Source organism: Anoplolepis gracilipes, chromosome 5 (assembly GCF_047496725.1).
Source record: "Anoplolepis gracilipes chromosome 5, ASM4749672v1, whole genome shotgun sequence".
Lineage (NCBI taxonomy): Eukaryota > Metazoa > Arthropoda > Insecta > Hymenoptera > Formicidae > Anoplolepis > Anoplolepis gracilipes.
The window spans coordinates 12,922,735-12,943,795 of record NC_132974.1 but is presented as its reverse complement, the minus strand read 5'-3'; the positions used below and the strand labels follow the sequence as shown (position 1 = coordinate 12,943,795).

The following is a 21,061-nucleotide window of genomic DNA, read 5'->3' as shown; positions in this document are numbered from 1 at the left end:
TATTATTATATTTAGAATAGGCATCGTCACGATTATGTGCGACATTCTTACGCGAATTTACCAACAAAAATGTCTTTTTTCTAATCTATACTCGTTGTAAAACAATATTAAAGCAGTATTTAAGTCTGTGAAAAAAAATATAAACATGATTAAAGCTCAAAAATTTCAGCAGACAGCAATATAGGATTTATTTAAAAAAAGAACATAGGGAAGAAGAAAAACTGATCTTAATTAAAAACAGATATCTTTTAAATTAAAGAAGAGAAAGAAGAAAAAATAAAAAAAGTAAAAGTAGAATCGAAGAAGTTAAAGTTCGTAACGCTGCAAAATTTAACTAGAAAAAGAGAAATCTGCCTATTATTTAAATAAAAATTAATTAATTAAACAGGTTGTCGAAAAATATAACATTCTAATGTTCAACAAGCTTTTTTTTTAGAGTCTAAACACAAAGACGACGTAACAGAAGTAACGCGTAGACGTAAGTAACGTACAAGCTTTGACGTATGGCGTAGAGCTATTAGCACGTTGAATTCTACGACATACATAGGTACGTCAACTTGTGCGTTACTTACGTTTACGACTTATTTCTGTTATGTCGCCTTTGTGCTCATACACCTATTTTCCTTTAACTATATGTCTTTTCAATCGTTCTATTTCGTCATTGGATTTAATCTCTTCGGATAAAATTCCTCTTTATCTTTTTTATTTCAATCTTGTTTATAGACGACATTAATTTTTTTTTGGAAAGAAGAATGCTAACTCTATCTTTTTGTTTTGACTTTTCATAAATATAGTTACTTCTTTTTCGAGAAACTTTGCCGATTAATTAAGATCAGTTTATACGAATATATTTATTGTGATTTATATATATATATATATATATATATACTGATTTTTATGATTTATTTAAAATTTTAATAATAGTACAACTCTTTGAAATAATATTAATGAGATAAATGTGTAATCAAGAAAATCAAAGTGAACTGCACTATTTTTTAATCATGTAATGAGGGTACAAAATATTTATGATTTTTAGGATTAAATATATTAAAAATGTTACACATATCAATTTTCAAAGCTTTAAAGTAAATAAAATAAAAGTATATAATATATAATAATATAAATAATATACAGTGTAAAATATACAAAATTGCTACGACTCTCTAAACTGATCAAGTATTTCAATCAAAGACATCTCCAAATTTAATCGAGAAGATATAAATTCTATACATATACATATCCTTAATATTATTATCCTGAATGGAATGTATCAGCAGCACTAATGTCCCTACGTCAGTGTAACGTCAATTTGTGTTATAAATTGGAACCATCGAATGAATAATGCAAAAGGATGACGGAATTTATATATAATTTTAAAGCAAGCTCATACGTTTCCGCGAAATCATCCAAACCGTAAATAGCGAAATGACTCTAATCGACAGCGAATCACGATAGTTCATCGGGATAATCATCCCCACCAGTTTTAACGATTCAAGATTTATTAGACTCAGCAGGTAGAGGAGAAACTTAGTCGATCACTCGTGAATGAATCCATGAGTGTCGATTCAAATCCGATCCCGAATTGACTCGTGCTACTGCATGACTTAGTTAGTGTAATCTCGAGGCTACATATAAGTGCGGACCAAACAGTGAGTGAGACTATCTCTAATAAGGAATGCGAGTTTCTTATTCAAAGAGCATTTGTCGATAACCTTCGGAGTGAAACGGAAAAAAGTCTCCAGCTTGTTTCAACGTGAGAGAAAGAAAGAGAGAGATTTACAGGAAGAATAATAGTATTTACAAGAAGTAGATACTACAGAATAATTATGATATCCATCGGATTGTTCGTCTTTTACTTCGCTATAGCAGCTACCAATGCATGTAAGTAGTTTTGTTATAGTTGTTGTTAAATAGTTGAAAGTTTCTATTTAAAAAAAGATTTATAATCAATTTTTTCTTATTTTTTAAATAAAGTTCCAACAAATTGTATTTTATATCAATCTGACATGTATAGCGACATACTAAATGCACCTTTGATTTTTGTATCATTTCATTTTATTTTATTTTTATTTATTTTGTTTATTTTAATTATTTAATTTGAGACATTAGATATATTTTACCATATACAAATATCTTTTAAGTATTCTAAATAAAACTTGAATTTTATATTTAAAAGATGCTATTATAATTAGATATGCTACTATAATACGCTACTATAATTTCCAAAATTTTTTTTGATTAATATAAAAAATGACTTACGTTTGCAGATAATCAATGCTCGGACAGTCGCTCCACTTGCATTAACATCCGTAATTGTGCGAAGATTATAACAATCCTGAAGAATAGTCCAAGACCACTTTCGTCAGAGTTTTTGCGGACGTTCAGAAAAATTCAATGCGGCTTCGATGGCAACGACCTGATGGTTTGTTGCGAGAACCAGGTAATGATTCTATTAAATTAACTCATTAAATATATTACTATATAAAGTAAATTCAATTTAAATTATAAGAAAGTAAACTTTTTGTTTAAGTAACTTGTAAAATTAAATTAAATTTAAAGTTGATTTGAAATAAATTGTAACTAAGAAGAATGATTAAGAATAAAAGTGTGATTTAGAATGACACGTTGCAAATTATTAACATAACAATGTGTCATCATTTCGTCAGGCAGTTTGATAGTCTTTCAAAAGAATACAGAAACAAGTTTCTCCAACCTTGAGTTTTTTATATCCTGATTTTTTATATCTCATTGGATGAGTAGGGAATTCCTCTGTTTAAGCTTTACACTCGTTGATATCTGAATAAAAAAGTTTGTTAATATTCCGGACAAAAATAAACTATGCAATAAAATAAAAAATAGTATCGTAATCAAAATCCTTCCTGCTTTGGCCTGGAAGAATTTTTCAAATAAAATAGTCAATTACAAAAAAAATTTCTACGCTTCATTTCATCATTTCTCAATTTATTTTCAAAGAAATTTAAAACTTTCCGAATCATAAAATTGTTGATAATTTTAACAGACGTGAATGCATGATTAACATGAGAATAAATGCAAAATACAAACAATAAAGACTAAAGGCTCACAAATTAAAATTACGGGAAACCGTGAAAGGCATGTCGAGCCAGAGGAGCGCAAATAAAAACGTTTTGTAGTAAAACAAGCAAATTTTATTTTCAGACAATTCGATCCATTTTTGGATCATCTTCAGTGATAAAAAGAATTTTTTTTTACAGTATTACAAAGGCGCCCATGCTTTCGCAATTACATCAAATTATAACGCTGAGTCCCTCAATGGTTTCGCACTATATAATTAAAAGTAATAGTGCATGCTCAAATGTACTCTCGAGGTCAATTCTATAAAGGCGACAACAAAAAAAAAAGAAAATAGAAGAAAAAACCAGAGGGACTCTTTACAAACTGTGAGCACGCGAGACAAAACGTACACGACCGTGTCAGACATTATTTATGATGATCTTTTATTTGCTCTCCTTCATCTGGCGCTTGGCTCTACATGCCCTTCATGGTTTCCCGTAAATGCAAAATAAGTTAAAATACATGTAAAATAAATTAAAATGTGAGCGCGTACATATGTGTGTATTGTTTATATATATTATTTATAATGTTAAATATAAATCTTTAGGAACAGATTACTCTACGAACACGACAAGCAATAGTACCAACAATGACAAATGCCCACGTGGAACTGGAAACGAATTCCTCTCCTCCAGATGTTACGAATCATCCGCACTTACGTCTATTAGATCATGAAAATTGCGGACCAGTCACCCAGCAAAGGGTGATCGGCGGTAACAAGACCGGAGTCTTCGAGTACCCGTGGATGGCATTAATCGCGTACAATACCGGGAAGCCACATGCGGAATTCAAATGCGGCGGTACAATCATTTCCAGACGATATATCCTCACCGCCGCTCATTGCGTCACGCAACTTCAATCAGGTAAAGAGAGAAACTCTTATAGAACACATTTAAATTTTTAAAAATTAAAATATAAAAAATATATATATATATATATTTTTTATATTTTAATTTTTAAAAATTTAAATGTGTTCTATGTATTATATATATATATTTATTTAAAAAAATCATATATATATATATATAGTTTAAAATAAGAAGTAAAATTTTTCAGAAGAAATATTTGAAACTGTTTATTGTCCTCGACATAAATATTTATTGGTTTCTTATTTATAAATCAAAGCAATCTTTTTTTTTTATACAATCACAACTGTCATATTTCAGAGATCAGATTGTTGGTAGGCGTCAGGGTGGGTGATCACGATATAAGTAAAGAACGTGATTGCGATTACGACGAGAAGGGACTTGAGATCCAGTGCGCTGAGAAATATCAGGATTTCGGTGTGGAAAGTTTTGTCTATCATCCCGAGTATACGCCAACGAATCTTCAAAATGATATCGCGCTCATTAGATTGAACGGTTTTATAGATTTCAGGCCTTTGAATGTCAAACCAATTTGCCTGCCATTCGGCTCTGCGGCAACGGCAATAAATAAAAAACGGGTGAGAAAATTTTTAATTTAATTGCTTTCGTTGTATGCATATTAAACTAAAATCAATCAAATTAAAAGTTTTTTAACTTTCTAACAATTATTTTATTCTAAAACTTTACACTTTGATTTACGCTCATCTTTAGATATTTTATGACACTGCAAGTACAAATTTTCTAATTAAGCTGAAAATTAAAAGCAAGAAAGAAAGGAAGCTATATATGTACATTTATTCTATTCCAAATCTATTTATGTTCTATATTTGTGATTAAAAACAAAAATAATATTTAAATAATAAGAGGAGCTCTTTTTTTGAAATTGAATTTTTCGATTTTTTTGAAAAAAAGCGTTTTTCCTTCGCTACTAAAAAAATTATTCCAATTCAGAAATTTAATTTTTTCAGAATCGATTTTTTCTCCCGATTTTATATTTCAAATCTTTTTTCTAGGCGATAGTGACTGGCTGGGATTTGGCCAAGGAATCGAGCCTATACAGTCAGGACCTTCTTCAGGCGAGGCTGCCGCTGATGGTCAACGATCAGTGCAAGGAAGTATATAGACGGATGACACAGATTTGGCACAAACAATTGTGCGCCGGTGGTATGCGCAATATAGGTTCCTGCTTCGGTGACAGTGGCGGACCTTTGCAAGCCCAAGGCATATACAACGGCAACAAAATACGGACCATTCAATATGGCGTGGTTAGTTACGGGGTGAGCAACTGTGGTACTGTAGGCATCCCGGGAGTCTACACCAGAGTCACTTATTACTTGGACTGGATCCTTAATACAATGACTGACTGATTGCGATTTTGTTGCAAGAAATCTATATCTATATTTCAATAGAGACTATAGACATAAAAAAAATGGAAGATTTCTCAGTTTGCAAGCATCTGATCTCTCGGAAATAATCATCAAAAGTCGATTGTAGAAATCACATTTAGTAAGAAACTAATAACTTCGTAGAAACTTTTGCTAAATCTGCCATCATCTAATCATTTAGTTATGGAGATAATTGAGTAGTTTATCATATATAGATATAAATAGAACGTGGTATCAAATTCTATTGGAATTTATTTCAATCCAAATTTCGATTTAAATCGATTTAAATGCAAAATAAATTTAAATAACATAAAGTTTAATAACGTAATAATAATTTAATAACATAAATTTTAATAAGACGTTTATTTAAATTAAAAATATCACAAAATATCTTCGTGCAAATTGCAATCGCAATATCTGATTCTTTAGATGAGGTTCGCGTCATATATTAATATTGAATACAACATCAAGAAGTCGAGGTGCTTCGTTTAGATCGCATCTGAATTCTTTTTTTTTTTTAATTAAATCTGTTGAAGAAATAAATCATTGTTCCGCGGAAGCGGATTCGTGACTATGACAAATATATGCGACAATAGTATTGGAAATATACAGAGTTAATCATAAATCTCTAAAATGTTACTGGAATACTCGAAGCTTGTTGACAGTGTATATCGTATAGTGGTAATAGATAGTTGTTGACCTTGGCTTTGGTCATTATCATAAACACTATTGTTAGTTGTTCTGACCTTCGGCACGAAGACATAAAATGGAAGGAATTGTGTGAAACCGAGCAAGTCCTCGCTGTCAAATTGCTCTGTGATTGTCTCTCGGAACTTTGTTGATAATAGTAAAGTTGATTAATTCATCGAGGATGCCGAGACGTCGACTTTGATGTTCTTAAAGTTGCTGCTATTGCTGATCGTCAGTATTAATATGCGTAAGTAGCTTTCTTAAAATGTACTAACAATTGTCGATTTTAGTTTAAGAACAATAATTGAAAATTTATAATGAATTAAAATTTATTTAATTCTTAATATTTTTCCCTTGAACAATTTCTTTTCTAGAATATTGAAAGAATATCTTAAAGATATCGTAGCCTTTGAACCATTAGTCTACGCGCAAACAGAGATGGCTCGGCGTTTAACACCAGGATGATAGACTTCAATTTATAGATCATTAATAAATTAAAGTCCTAATATAAATAAAGAAAGTCATCTCTCTGAATATCGTTCCAAAGACTCTTTCAAAAGATTGAATTTAGAGAATTAAAATATAAAAACTAACGTATTACATTTTGTAAAGTTGCGTTAATAATTATTAATTAAAGCTCAACAAATATTCATTTTTGCCTTAAAATATAGTAATAATAATTATATTCATTTCTTTGACAAAATTAATGCGGAGAAATGCGTCAGAACAAATTCTTAATCGTTATAAGTTACGCAGTAATAAGATTTAATATTACTCGATATTGTAAGTGTATAATAATCCAAAGTTTATACCTTTTTTCTGTATTAAAATTAACGTCAAGAGTTAATGCTTTGACTGTAATTAGTCTGTATAATATAATAAATATATTCAATATTAGAAAAGAATTATAGCTAAATGATGTTAATTGCTCATTTTGTTTGCATTTATAATAGTATATATGTATTTATAACAACGTTATCAAATACTTTTATGTTTTATTTAAATAAAGTGCAGTTTATTGTATAGATTAAGAACAAATTTTGCAATATTAATATTTAATATATCGATATTATAAGATTGTTTTAGTTTGGTCTAACAGTAAGAACATCAGTGTATACAATACTGAAATAAACGTTTTTAAAGTTTTTTTAACAGTGGTGCTTTAATAAAAATAAATAAAATTTTTTTCTAAAAATGTATTGTATTAATAATCAAGTTTTACTGTTTTCTTTCTCACATATTTTTATTATATTATATAAATTTTACATTAATTATTATTTCAATTACGTTTTTCTCATATTTATTATTATGCTTATACAGAGTGTACCAAAAATCGTGATGGAAATAATTCTGCAAACGCAATTCTTGCAAACGCAAATAGAATGAAATGTTTTTTATTTTTGAGACACAATTTTCGACGCACGTTGTATGCATATAACTATGAAATGTCAGATCTTTGATGTATTTCACGTAAAAATGTTTACCAATATCAGTTGATTGCGATATTACCTGTAATATTTGTTTTCTATCAAGACGATTTTTTTTATCTGATGTAAAATAAATTAACATTGATTTTCTGATGTGATTACATTTTCTTTCAAGAAAAACAACAAAAATTTACAGTTAATATTGTTGCGAAAAATTATGTTGCCGATTACGTATATTCAATATTTGCCTCGGGGTTATCAACGTGCACAAGTTGTTAAATTGACCTATTAATGCAAGGCATTATAATAATCTTTACACTACGCAAATTTTCAAGGTCTTCATACGATAACGCGAATTAATACTACATTTTAACTTAATGTCAGTGATTAAGGCATAGTTGCCGGAAAGATTCAGATAAAGAGAGTATGTTAATTAATATATGCCAAAACATATCATTTATATATTATATATTATATGTTTTGTATATTATTTATATATTTTATATTAATATAATATTATTAAGAAATATTTGTATAAAAACATTTTAAATAATTGTTTTATTTTAATTAATGTTTTTTTAATTTTCAATATTATTTTTATTTACAGATATGTTTTAAATAATTTTAAATATTTTAAAACTTATATCTTTTTTTAAGAAGAAGAAATAAATTTTTTCAAATTTAATGATTACAAAGAAGTAAAGTTCAAGAATTCAGTGTTTAATAGTCGTTAATCATTTTTTAAAAATTAGCATCAAGAAGTTTTATATAATTAAGTTTTTTTAATAACAAGATATGTATTTTGACATCAACAGAATCTTCGCGGATAATCGTGTTCCATATCTTTTTTTAGCTATAGATTGTGATAACGAGCTAGAAGATTGTATTATTTTTGATGCATGACAAATAAATAGAGGAAAATATTGACATTATCAGTTCACTTTCCTCGAACATGAATAGTGATTAAAATTAAGTAGTTCGTACAGTCGACAGAATAACGCACAATGTGCCTTCGATCGCGTGGCAATGTTCTGGGAATTTCCGGCGATTACATGATTCGCGTCACCGATTCTCGGTTCATTTATTGCGAAATCATTTGAATTTATCATTTTTCAAACAAAAATAATGTTTAAACAGATTATAGTATATTTTATGAAGTCATAATAAACTGTTTTTTTAAATCTTCTTTTGTATTTCTTTATTACTTTTTTTCTATATTAGTTATTAATTATGTATATTATTTTGACACTTAATATTCATTTGATTTGTACAATAATTTTTTTTATATTATTATTATATTTTTATTATTATATTATTATATTATTTTTATTATTATATTATTATTATTTTATTATATTTAGAATAAAGAGTATCTCACGCTTGTGGGCGACTTTAATACGTGAATTTATCAACAAATTTTTATATTTTTTTAATGCATATTCGTACTAAAATAATATTAAAGCAGTATTGAAAGCTGAAAAAAAACATAAATATGATTGTGTAGAGCTCAAAGGTTTCAACAGACATAATAAAAGGATTTATTTACAAAAGAAACATAAAGAAAAGGAAGAGTAAAACATAGTCCGAATTGAAAACAAATAGCCATTAAAGAAGAGAAAGAAGAAAGAAATCAAATAAGAACCAGAATCGGAGATAAAAATAAAGTTTGCAACACTGTAAAATTTAACTAAAAAAATTAACTAAAGATATTCACTCTTTTTAGCTAAAATTAGTCAATTAAACAGGTTATCGTAAAAATGTAATATTCTAATGTTCAACCGGAGATTTCCTTTTCCTTTTCCTTTTATCACATTTCCTTTTACTCATTCTATTTCCGGTTGGGTTTTACCTCTTCAAATAAAATTCCTGTGATTTTCCTTTATCTTTATTATTTCAATCTTATTTATAGACGACATTAATTTCCTTCCGAAAAGAGGAATCCTAATCTATCTTTTCATTTTGATTTTTTATAAATGTAATTATTTCTTTTTCGTGAAATTATGTCGATTAATTAAGATCAGTTTATATGAATATATATATTTAGATTTTTATATGTAGCGACTTTTAATGATTTATTTAAAACTTTAATGATAGCACAATTCCTGAAATTATTAATGAAAAAATGTGTAGCCAATAAAATCAAAGTTGATTGCACAATTTTTCAATTATATAATGAGAGATACAAAAATATATGTGATTTTTAAATAATAAGAATTTTACATATTAATTTATGATAAAAATTTTAAAGTAAATAACATAAAAGTATATAATGTAATAATATAAATATTAAATAATACGCAGTATATAAAATAAAAAATTGCTACGACTGTAAACTAAAATCACCAAATTTTTCCTTCAATCAGACCGTCTCCAAATTTAATCAAAAAAATATAAATTTTATATATATATATATATATATATATATATATATATATTCATAATAATACTGTCTTCAATAGAATGTAAAGCATCAATGTCTCATGGCAGTGTAACGTCAATTTATATTACAACAAATTCAAACTTTGAATGATATGTAAAAAGACGATTGAAGAACTTATATTTAATTTTAAGGAAAATTCATGCGTTTTCGCGAAATTATGCGAACCGTGAATGGCGATACAACTCTCTAATCGGCAGCGAATCACAACAGTTCATCGGGACAATCGTCCCCACCAATTTTCACCATCCAGATTTATTAGACTCGGCAGGTAGGGGAGAAACTTAGTCGCTCACGATTCTCGTCGATGCATCCATGAGTGTTGGTTCTACTCCGATTCCGAATTGACTTGTGCTGCTGCGTGACTTTGTGCAACCTCGAAGCTACAGATCAGTGCGAACCAAACAGTGAGTGAGACTATCGCATTCTCTAACACGGAATGCGAGTTTTTTATTCAAAGAGTATTTCCCGATAACCTTCGGAGTGAAACGGAAAAATCTCTGGCTTGCTTAAGTCGTGAGAGAAAGAGAGAGACGGACTTACAGGAAGAATAATAACTACAAGAAGTAGATACTACAAAAATAATCATGATATCCATCAAATTGTTCGTCCTTTACTTCGCTATAACAGTTATCAATGCACGTGAGTAATTTTGTTACAGGACATTGCTATTTGAAAAAAGATTTAATCAATCTTTTCATATTTTTAATAAAGTTCTAACAAATTGTTGAATGCATTTTGCATCAATCTGACACATGCAGCGACATATCAAATGCACCTTTGATCTTTACATCAATTTTAATTTCATTAAATTGAGACATTAGAAATGATATATTTTAGAATATGTAGATATCTTTTAAATAAAGAGCTTGAATTTTATATTTAAAAGATGCTATTTAATTTCCAAAATTTTTCGATTAATATAAAAAATGACTTACTTTTGTAGAGAATCAATGCTCGGACAGTCGTTTCACTTGCATTAACATCCGTACCTGTTCAAAGATTATAACAATCCTGAAGGATAGTCCGAGACCACTTTCGTCTGAGATTTTGCAGATGCTCAGAGATGCACAATGCGGCTTCGATGGCAATGACCCAATGGTTTGTTGCGAGAACCAGGTAATGATTAAATCATTAAATTAATTAAATTTTATTAAATCAATTAAATGTACTAATATAAAGTAAAGTCAATTTAAACTAAAATTTAAGAAAGTTAACATTAGTAACATGTAAAATTAAATTAAATTTAAAGTTGAATTGAAATAAATCGTAAAAAAAGTAGAATAAATCGAGGTCATTTGGGAGCAACAATTACAGGCAAAATACACATTTCAGACAAATAAATTATCATAGTAATTTTTGTATTAATGAAATTCAGAATCCTTTATTCGCTTTTGATTTAGGGCTCTTTAATTTTCATGATATAAATATTTATGATATATCAGAAAATTATTTACGAGTGAACCGATCCTTCTTTTAATTATGTTAGAGATGTTGACATACTTTATCAGAAGCATTAATGTATTTTGAATAAATCTCTATCTCTTTACTTCTTATGTGTATGTGATATGATAAATTATACATACACGTTGCGCTGTAGAATTATTAACATGACGATGTCACCATTCTACAGATCACGTTTGATAGTCTTCTAAAATACGCAGAAACAGGTTTCTTTGACCTTGCCTTTTCCGTTTTATATTCCGATCTCGTTGTATTCTAGTAGGGAATATCACTGTTTAAGTTCCACACTCGTTAAAATCTGAATAAAAAATTCTGTTAATATTCCGGGTAAAAATAAACTATACAATAAAATAAAAAATAACATTGTAATTAAAGTTCCTCCTGCTTTGGCTTCGAAGAAGGCTTTTTCAAATAAGATAACCAACTACAAATTTCTACGCTTCATTCCTTAATTTATTTTGAGAGAAATTTAAACTTCCTATAAAACTTTCCGAATCATAAAATCGCAATAATAACAGATGTGAGTGTGTAATTAACATGAAAATAAATGCAAAATAAATTAAATTTAAATGCGCACATGTGTATTATTTATTTATATTATTTATGATATTCTATTTTATATTATTTATATTATTTATGATATTCTATTTTATTTAATAAATATATATTTTTAGGAACAGATTACACGACCAACACAACGACCAACACGACCAACAACGCCAAAAGTTACAGTGCAACAGGAAACCGACGTTTCCCCTCCTCCAGATGTTACGAACCATCCGAATCTACGTCTATTGGATCATCAAAATTGCGGACCAGTCACCCAGCAGAGGGTGATCGGCGGTAACAAGACCGGAGTCTTCGAGTACCCGTGGATGGCATTAATCGCGTACGATACCGGAAAACCGAACGCGGAGTTCCGTTGCGGCGGCACAATCATCTCCAGACGATACATCCTCACCGCCGCTCATTGCGTCACTCAGCTTCCATCAGGTAAAGAAAGAAATTCTTATAGAAAAAATTTAAATGTTTAACAACTACAAATATTTATAAAAAAATTTAATTTAAAGAGAGTGAAATTTCCAAAAAAAAAAATTTTAAATTGTTTATTGCCCTCATAACATATTTATTTATTTATAATAATATATACAAGTATTTATTCGTTTTTTATTGATAAATCAATGCAATCCTTTATACAATCACACCTGTCATATTTCAGAGATCAGATCGCTGATAGGCGTCAGGGTGGGAGATCACGATATAAGCAAGGAACGCGATTGCGATTACGACGAGGACGGACTTGAGGTCCAGTGTGCTGAGAGGTATCAGGATTTCTCTGTGGAAAGTGTCGTCTATCATCCCGAGTATACGCGAACGAAACTGCAAAATGATATCGCGCTCATTAGATTGAACGATTCTATAGACTTCAGGCCTTTGAATGTCAAACCGATTTGTTTACCATTCGGCTCTGGGACAACGGTAAATCAGAAAAAGGTGAGAATTCTTTTGATACATTTTTAATTGTAACCATATTAATTAATTTATTAATAATAAATTAATATTAATTTATATTAATTAATTTTTTAATCAAATTCAAAGATTTTTTGCTTTCTGATTGCATTATTTTCTACTCATTAATAGTTTTCCGTTCATATTTGTGTAATGATGCATCATACGCAACTTTTCTTGTTAAACTAAAACAAATTAAAGGCAAGAAAGACAAACCATATTTTCATTCTGTTTCAAATTTATAACTCGTAATTAAAAACTATATAATTATATTCGTAACTAAAAACAAAAATAATACTAAAATAACATACAGAAAGGGATGTCTTCTTTTTCAACTTGACTTTCTTCATCAATCTTTTTTTTCAAGAAAAAAACATCTTTTCTCCTAAAGAAATGTATTCCAGAATTCAGAAGTTTATTTTCCAATTTCTAGTTAAACTAAAAAACGTTAAAAGCCAGAAAGGAAGGCAAGCCACATTTTCATTCTGTTTCAAATTTATAACTCGTAATTAAAAACTATATAATTATATTCGTAACTAAAAACAAAAATAATATTGAAATAACATACAGAAAGGGATGTCTTCTTTTTCAACTTGGCTTTCTTCATCGATCTTTTTTTCAAGAAAAAAACATTTTTTCTTCTAAAAAAAAATGTGTTCCAGAGTTTGGAAGTTTATTTTCTAATTTTTTTTTTAAAGACCGATTTTTTCTTTCTTCATTTTGAATCTTCTCGTTTCTGATCGATAGTTGATAGTAACCGGGTGGGGCGCGACGGAATTGGGCCCGCGTAGTCAGGACCTTCTCCAGGCAAAGCTGCCGCTGGTGACCAACGAGCAGTGCAAGGAGGCGTACAAGCGATCGACGGAGATTTGGTACAAGCAATTGTGCGCCGGTGGTTTGCGCGACGTAGATTCCTGCTTCGGTGACAGTGGTGGACCCCTGCAAGCCCTCGGGATATACAACGGCAACACGATACGTACCATTCAACATGGTGTTGTAAGTTACGGGGTGAGAGACTGCGGGACTGCGGGCATCCCGGGTGTCTACACCAGGGTCGCTTATTACATGGACTGGATCCTTGACACGATGGCGGACTGAGGTCGAGCGTGATTTTTGTCGTGTCAAAAAATATCTAAAAATCTACCCCAATAGAGACATTTTCGATTTTCTTCCGAGCATCCCGAAAATGCGTCTTTCATCTTGTATTTCTGATTCGCCGTGCATTGATTTGGATTACGACGCAAATGGGAATTAAAACTCTACGGAATGATACTAATAAATAAGATTGATTTCAGAAAATTGACAGAACAAATATAAGCAACGGTCAGAGAGAAGAATAAAACTTTAACGCTCGAAAAAATAAGCGATTTAATGTTTATAAAACATGAACATTTCTATTGATTGATGTTTTTAATTTTAAGTAATAATTTAAGTAATTAATCATTATTTTTTTATTCATTATTTTATATTATCTTTTTTTTTAGACTAAAAATTATGTTACTACCGATGGAATTTTATTCCATTTAAAATTTTGTGAAATTTCGATAGCTAAATATAATTCAAGATATGCCATACTTTTCGAGTGATGAACGTCTTGGATGAAAAGAGGAAAAAGAGAGAAAGAAAGAAAAGTCTACTTGCTAAGGAGTAATAGACATTTTATTTTTTGTGCTGAACTGATATACATATTTACGACTTATATGTTAATATGTCATGTTGTTTGTACTCTTTATAATATATCGTTTTTTTCATAAAAAAATGTGTTGCTTATGTTGTATGAAATGGGTTCTTTGTCAGCCACAATAGCTCACAAAATTTCCCACAAATTTCCCGAAATTATCACCACACTATCATTTTTATTCCAAATAATTTCTTTTTAATCGATTTAGAACCATTTGTCTTTCACAAGAATATCAGACATTTAATTATAAATTATTAATAATTTTTGAATTCTTATAAATAATTTTATAAATTAAAAAAAAAAGATATGTTAAAGAAGGTAATTTAAGAAAGATATATATTATACATATATAGTAATGCAAAATAGATAAGCATATTAAAAAAAGATAAATTATCTTTCTTCGTAATTATTAATTTTAAGTAAGCGAATTTTCAATTCAAAGCTCTTATATAATTTTATCTCATATAATGTATACTACTAATTATATATTATAATCAAATGTATATAAATTTAAAATTCAGAATACCTTTAGAAGAATTAAAGATATCAGATTAGTTTACTCTTCGGCGTTGACGTTGTCGTCGTTTTACAACGCATCCTCGTGGTCCTCGCTGCGAGACCGTTCGTCGCTGCTTGTCAACTTTTCATTACGATCCTCGATCAATTCCGCTGTTTCGTTGATCGACACCTTGAGTGGACCGCGATCAGCCTTTCTCTTCGACGTCGAGCCTTCCGACTTGGCCGCTGACTTATCGGAGGAATCATGCGATGATGATTGGCTTGAAGAGATTAGAGTACCGGAAGAGCTGGTCAACGATCCTGAATTTGGTCTATAGTTGCTGACAAAACTCATGTATGAATCTAGACTGCTCGATATAGGCCTCTTTAGCGGTTGCTGCTGCTTTTTCTTCTTCTTCTTCTTTTTGCGGATGTTCTTCGGAGAAGCTTTTTGTTGCTGTACCATCGCAAGTGACTGGAAGCTCTGTAAAATTTATCGCGTAAAGCGTAGTTTACACGATACTTCTGAAGATCTACAAGCTCTGTAAATGTCTAGCATATATAGTCAATACTATTATTAAATTCTTATCGCTTTTCGTTAAAAATTACACACATGACCATAAATTAAAAAAAAGAAAAAATATGTGCATATATATTTTCTATTTTTGATTTTAAATTTAATAAAATAACAAAGTAATTAATAAAAATATACTAACATTATTCTTTCTGAATATATTAATGTGCGTAAAGTACACAAATAAAATGCCTGCATTAAATATATGTTTTCTTGCGAGAGAAAATAATTAATGAATATTTGATTTATTTCCTCGATCCGGGAAGTAAGATTTTTTTTCTGCGATGACGTTCGCAAAGAACGCCTCATACCTGGGAATGCCGTTCGAACAGAGTTGGTATTTGCGTCACGCGGTCCAGCATCATCTCCATCTGCAGGCGATGACGCTCGGCCTGCTCCCGCGCCTCGTCGCGACGAAGGGACGTCCGTATGTCCAGGTCCCTGTCGTGCTCGTGCCTTGTTTTTGCACGCGACATTGCATCAATGTCTGATCGGGAAAGTTGGGACGTTTAGATGTATAGATTCAGCGTACCTCGCGGCCGATCTCAGGGCCCTCCACGCGGGTTTCCGACCGATCAGCGTCTCCCTGAACTTCAGTATCTGCTCCCGTCGTTTCTCCTCCATTCGTTCTCGTATTTCGCGCTCCAGTTTCTCTCTGCGACGAGTTTGCGATCGTCATTTACGCGTGTGAATTCCCCTCTGATTAAAGCAATTAGAAATATGCGATCGGTATTTGAAAAATTAAACTTATACGTTCGGAAAAAAATGTTGTCGTATGAAAAATTTATGTGCCTTTACATTACGTCAAAGTAATATCTCTGCTTTCTGTGCGGAATTAAAAATATTCCGTTTATCAATAATTTTCCTTACAAAATTCTATGCTATTTTCTTATTTATTTTCTAAATTAAAATCAGGAAACTCTGTCAAAATAAAATTTATTTAAAATTAATCGCGAAATAATATGCATTTCCTTAATTAATTGCTCTTCTGGGACGTGTTAATTTTCGTTTACAATTAATAAACGACAATAATAAGTCTTTGATGTTTTATAATATCTTCAAATTAATTCTTTAATATCTCTTTAGGTAATATTAATTTTAAAATGTATTTTTTTTATTAAGATCTCGAATATATAAATCGTACCGTGAAGCCTGACATCTCAGGATCGCGGCCAGATTATTTCCGCGCGAGGACAACGCGGACGTCATCGCGGATCTGGCTCTGTCGGACGGCGTCGTCGTCGTCATCGTCGTTATCGTCGTTGGAATGACGGACTCTTCGTCGTCCTTATTGGATGCTACTTCCTGCAAATGTGCACACGCGGACCTGACACGCTCGCGTCTCGCCATCGACGGCGGCAAGGAAGAGGATTTCAGCAGCTCGGCGGCCCTCACCCTTTTCTTTAGCTGTCTGGAATCGCGCGCGAAATCTTTACAATCTAAATCTAATCGTCTCATTAACTCTCGAAGAGTCCTCGAGTAATCCTGCTAAGCCGTTTAAAAATTCCTTCAAAAAGATGGATTCTAAACAACTCATCCCAACTGTTTGAATCTTGTATCATAAAATTTTTATCCTGTCTGTAAATCCAGGATTATATGTTGACGACCCGAAAGGGTAGGCAATATTTTCCGGTCATTCGACTTAAATAACGGTGCGATTTCACCTTCTTCAAAATGTTTGTATTAAGAGAAAGAGAGAAAGAAAAAAAGCAAAAAGAGCGCGTAAAATGTCGAGTTAATTTCTTTTCTGAATAGAAAAAAAATGAAAAATTCAGTCGAAACTGACCTGTAATACTCGTCTTCGAGCATGCGATCGTATACCTCGGTGCCGAACAAGTTTCTCGGCACTGGTTTGGCCTTGAAGCGTGAAGAACTGCTTTTACTCGAGCGAAGTTCGGGACTAGACCTTGCCAGGGATCGCCAGGCACGGCGGTCGCACTCCAGCTTGAAAGGTCGCATCTGCGACAACAGATTCAGGACGCTTTCCTCGCGTACGATACGACTCCTGGAAACCAGAAATACATCGATTCAATCTAATATTCATTGTTCTATTAATATTAAATATTAATTATTAATTCATTTGAAATTATGACAAGTGAATTCATATTTTGACAGATAATGAATAATTAATGAGAGTTATAAATCAGCAATTAAGTCAACTTTAACACTATTTGAGAATTAAAATGAAGAAATATTTATATTTTTATTTTTAGTTTTATTTTTATAAATATTATACACATGCAAAATATATAAAAATATTAAAGTATTAATTAAATTTTCAGAATTAAGTAGAGTTGACAAAATAGATACGATATTAAATTCGAGAAGAGTCATTTTATGTGTTTTTTTTTTTTCATATTAAAACAAGAGTGTTACATGGCTGACCTTTCTTCTTTCTCGGCCATCAGTTTATCATAGAGTGGTATTTTGGACGTGATAGGAATCGGTCTGACGCGTCGTTTCTTCGAAGGACTCTTCTTCCCGTTATCCTGATTCATGCGCTCAGCCTCTATTTCCGTCATGTATTTTTCCGCTTCTTCCCTGAAATAGAGCAAAATACTTTATATGATTCATATGAATAACCACAAGCAGGAAATGAAAAAATGTATTATGCACATATGAGAAATAAAGTAAAAAATGTAAAGATTAAATTAGAGGAATAAAAATTAATATATACGTTAATATATTGAGGCAAAAATAAAACTTGAAAGCCGCGTTTATTAAATAAATTATTTTTAAACAATTATTTTTAAATACAAATATTTTTAGATAATTTTTAAAAAATTTTATCATTCTCTCTCTCTCTTTCTCTCTATCTTTCTCTCGAGTATGCACCTCAATGTGAAGCTAAATGGTTTGGGCAACGTAGGGTGCCATTCTTTCGAGCTGTCAGGTGGCAAACTCTTCGTCTCGATACTATCTTCGCCGTCACTATCTACGCTGTCATCACTTTTTGATCCGCTCCATGTACTCCAACTCTTATTAGCTGCGAATATCTCTTTGTTGCGCATCGTTTTCGCCTCCTTGTCCTTGTCCCTGCATCTGGAATTTGAAAGTCTTGTATTATTTTATTTTATCTTGAATTATTTTATTATTCTTATTTTATCTTATATTTATTTTATTATTATTTTATTTTATTTTATATTATATTTATTTTAGTATTATTTTATTATTATTATTTTATCTTGAATTATTGTGTTGTTAAATTATCATTGTTTGATAAACAATGATAATTCAACAAATAAAGTAAAATTGTATCGAAAAAATCTTAATAGAATAAATAAAATTAAAAGTATATAACTAAAATACATTCATATACTTTTTTCTTAAAAATTTCAAAACACATACTTTTTGTATAAATTAAATTAAGAGAATATAGAGTAAGAGAAAGAAAATATAGACGTAATTATATAGTATATATATATATATATATATATATATATTTAAATATATACTTAAAAATATGCTTGCGTACATTAAGATTTTTAACAATTGCTTTCTTTGCATTTTATTTGATAATTAATACATCACCTGTATGTTAGTAAATCTTGATCTTCGGCAAGACCAGCAAAAGTACCGGACGGAAACAGTATCGGGCTGCTGGTCCTGGACTCTTCGAGATAGCATTTCTTGCCATTCAACTTGAGATCACCAGCGATATCCGGTTTGACATCCTTCGACTTCGAATTCTCGTTTTTTCTTGTTATCGACAATCGCGACGGCGGTTTTTCTGCCAAATCGTCCAGTGAATTCCTCAAATTCTGGAGAAGCAGCCGTTGCTTCCTTCTCAGATACTCCACCCTCTGCTTGAACTGCTCGTTCGACAGATGGTGAATCTGTCCGTAGTCTGGTATGCTCTTCATGAACTCTAGAAAGTTCTCCAGGGTATCGCGCGGACTCGACGACTCCGAGTCCTCAGCAACCACGGTTGGTGGTTCGTTTTCGGCAAAGTTGATCTTTTTTATCTTCTCCGACCTTTGACTCCTCGTTGAGGACGCCCGAGGACGTTCGTACGAGGGAGTTGGTTGTCTGCTGCAAGGATCTACCGGCATCTTCACGCACGAATGGAAGAAGGACGTGCCTCTATGCTCCGTCATAGTTTCCTGAATTGTACGATATAATAATATAAATAACAGTATAATATTAATAATATTTTAATAAACGGGAAGTATATTCTTGAACATTATTTAGAGTACTATATGTATAATATGTACTGTCTGTAACTTTTGATAAGTTTGACTAATTATGTTATAAATATTTTTAATAAAATAAATTAAATTAATTTAATTTAATTAACATTGATAAAAAGAGGGATATTATATTTTTTAATAGTTTTATATGATAAATATTTTAGAGCTACTAATAAATCTAACTGTTAATATTTTAGCTCTTCTTATATTTGTTTCCTCAAATTGATTTAATTATTAATTCATTATCTTGATGTTAATAATAATAAAAGAATAATAATAAAATTAATAAAACAAGTAAAAAATGTGTTTAATATACATAGTTTAAATAATCTTAACGGTGTCAAATAATACCGATAGAATCATATAACGTAATGGAATCGTACAATAAAGTCCTATAGCTACTGTAATTTAATACAATAAGACACGCAAACGTATAGGATGTCTAAAAACTCTCGGAAATGATAAAAATAAAACTCAAGATTGTGAAAAATGAATTATACTAACTTTTTAAATTGGTATGACAATGAAATTTGCAGATTGAGTATATTTGTATAACTTTGCAAAAGTACATTAAAAATTATATCATTTAAATGCAATTAATGTAGATTAATCTTATTTTCTCTTTCTATTTACAAATGTTTTTTTTTTTAAATATATATCTTAATTGCTTTTGAAAAATTAAAAGATTTTTGTCTCGTAAAATTCATACAATATCAAAGTTAGAGATCTGTTATCCGATATTCTCTCTGTCAAGGTCTTCGTTATTAATCACCTTTCTTAATTATCGATCGAATCATCAGCCGAACGTAAGCAGCTTGATCCTGAAGGTAGAGAGTTCGCGACCAGATGTTGAAGGAAAGAACGATGTCGAAGATAACGACGTGCTGGCCGCTTCGACGGCCATTACTACCTGCCGACTCGGCCGGGAGAATCAATGCAACCTGGCCCGACATCGTCGTCGTCATGGTGAAGTCCATGAGGAAATGCTAACGCCCTGCAACCAGTCCCCACCAAGAAATGAATGGCGTGCGACATAAATAACTCGATCGATTCGCTTCGAGGGTTCAAGGTAAACCCTCGTGAATGTTATCATTAAACGTACATATTATCTGTTTCTCGATATAATTTTTAACACACTTTTATCATAACATTTTTTTAGTAACAACAGGCATTCATTAGCCGATTACAATGTTGTATTAGTTTATCTTTTATATTTATTTCATGCATCAGAGATTGTAATTATTATC

The 21,061-nt window shown here is 30.7% G+C and overlaps 2 protein-coding genes across 2 annotated transcripts; one reads left to right on the top strand and one right to left on the bottom strand.

Moving 5' to 3' along the window:
* Window positions 1-1,535: 1,535 nt before the first annotated feature.
* On the top strand, window positions 1,536-14,536 carry LOC140665893 (transmembrane protease serine 9-like). The gene is made up of 10 exons (XM_072892478.1): window positions 1,536-1,881; window positions 2,268-2,440; window positions 3,641-3,956; window positions 4,260-4,537; window positions 4,973-5,321; window positions 10,463-10,540; window positions 10,845-11,017; window positions 12,037-12,355; window positions 12,582-12,856; window positions 13,619-14,536. The coding sequence occupies exons 1-10, from the start codon at window positions 1,827-1,829 to the stop codon at window positions 13,967-13,969; spliced, it is 2,367 nt and encodes a 788-aa protein (XP_072748579.1). The 5' UTR covers window positions 1,536-1,826; the 3' UTR covers window positions 13,970-14,536.
* Window positions 14,529-20,743, bottom strand: LOC140666406 (uncharacterized). Its single transcript, XM_072893570.1, has 9 exons — window positions 20,587-20,743; window positions 19,156-19,727; window positions 18,460-18,666; window positions 18,010-18,165; window positions 17,411-17,629; window positions 16,769-17,035; window positions 16,157-16,279; window positions 15,936-16,080; window positions 14,529-15,534 (listed from the first exon to the last, which is right to left on the bottom strand). Exons 2-9 carry the CDS (start codon window positions 19,719-19,721, stop codon window positions 15,139-15,141), a joined length of 2,079 nt encoding a protein of 692 aa, XP_072749671.1. The 5' UTR covers window positions 19,722-19,727; window positions 20,587-20,743; the 3' UTR covers window positions 14,529-15,138.
* Window positions 20,744-21,061: the final 318 nt, after the last annotated feature.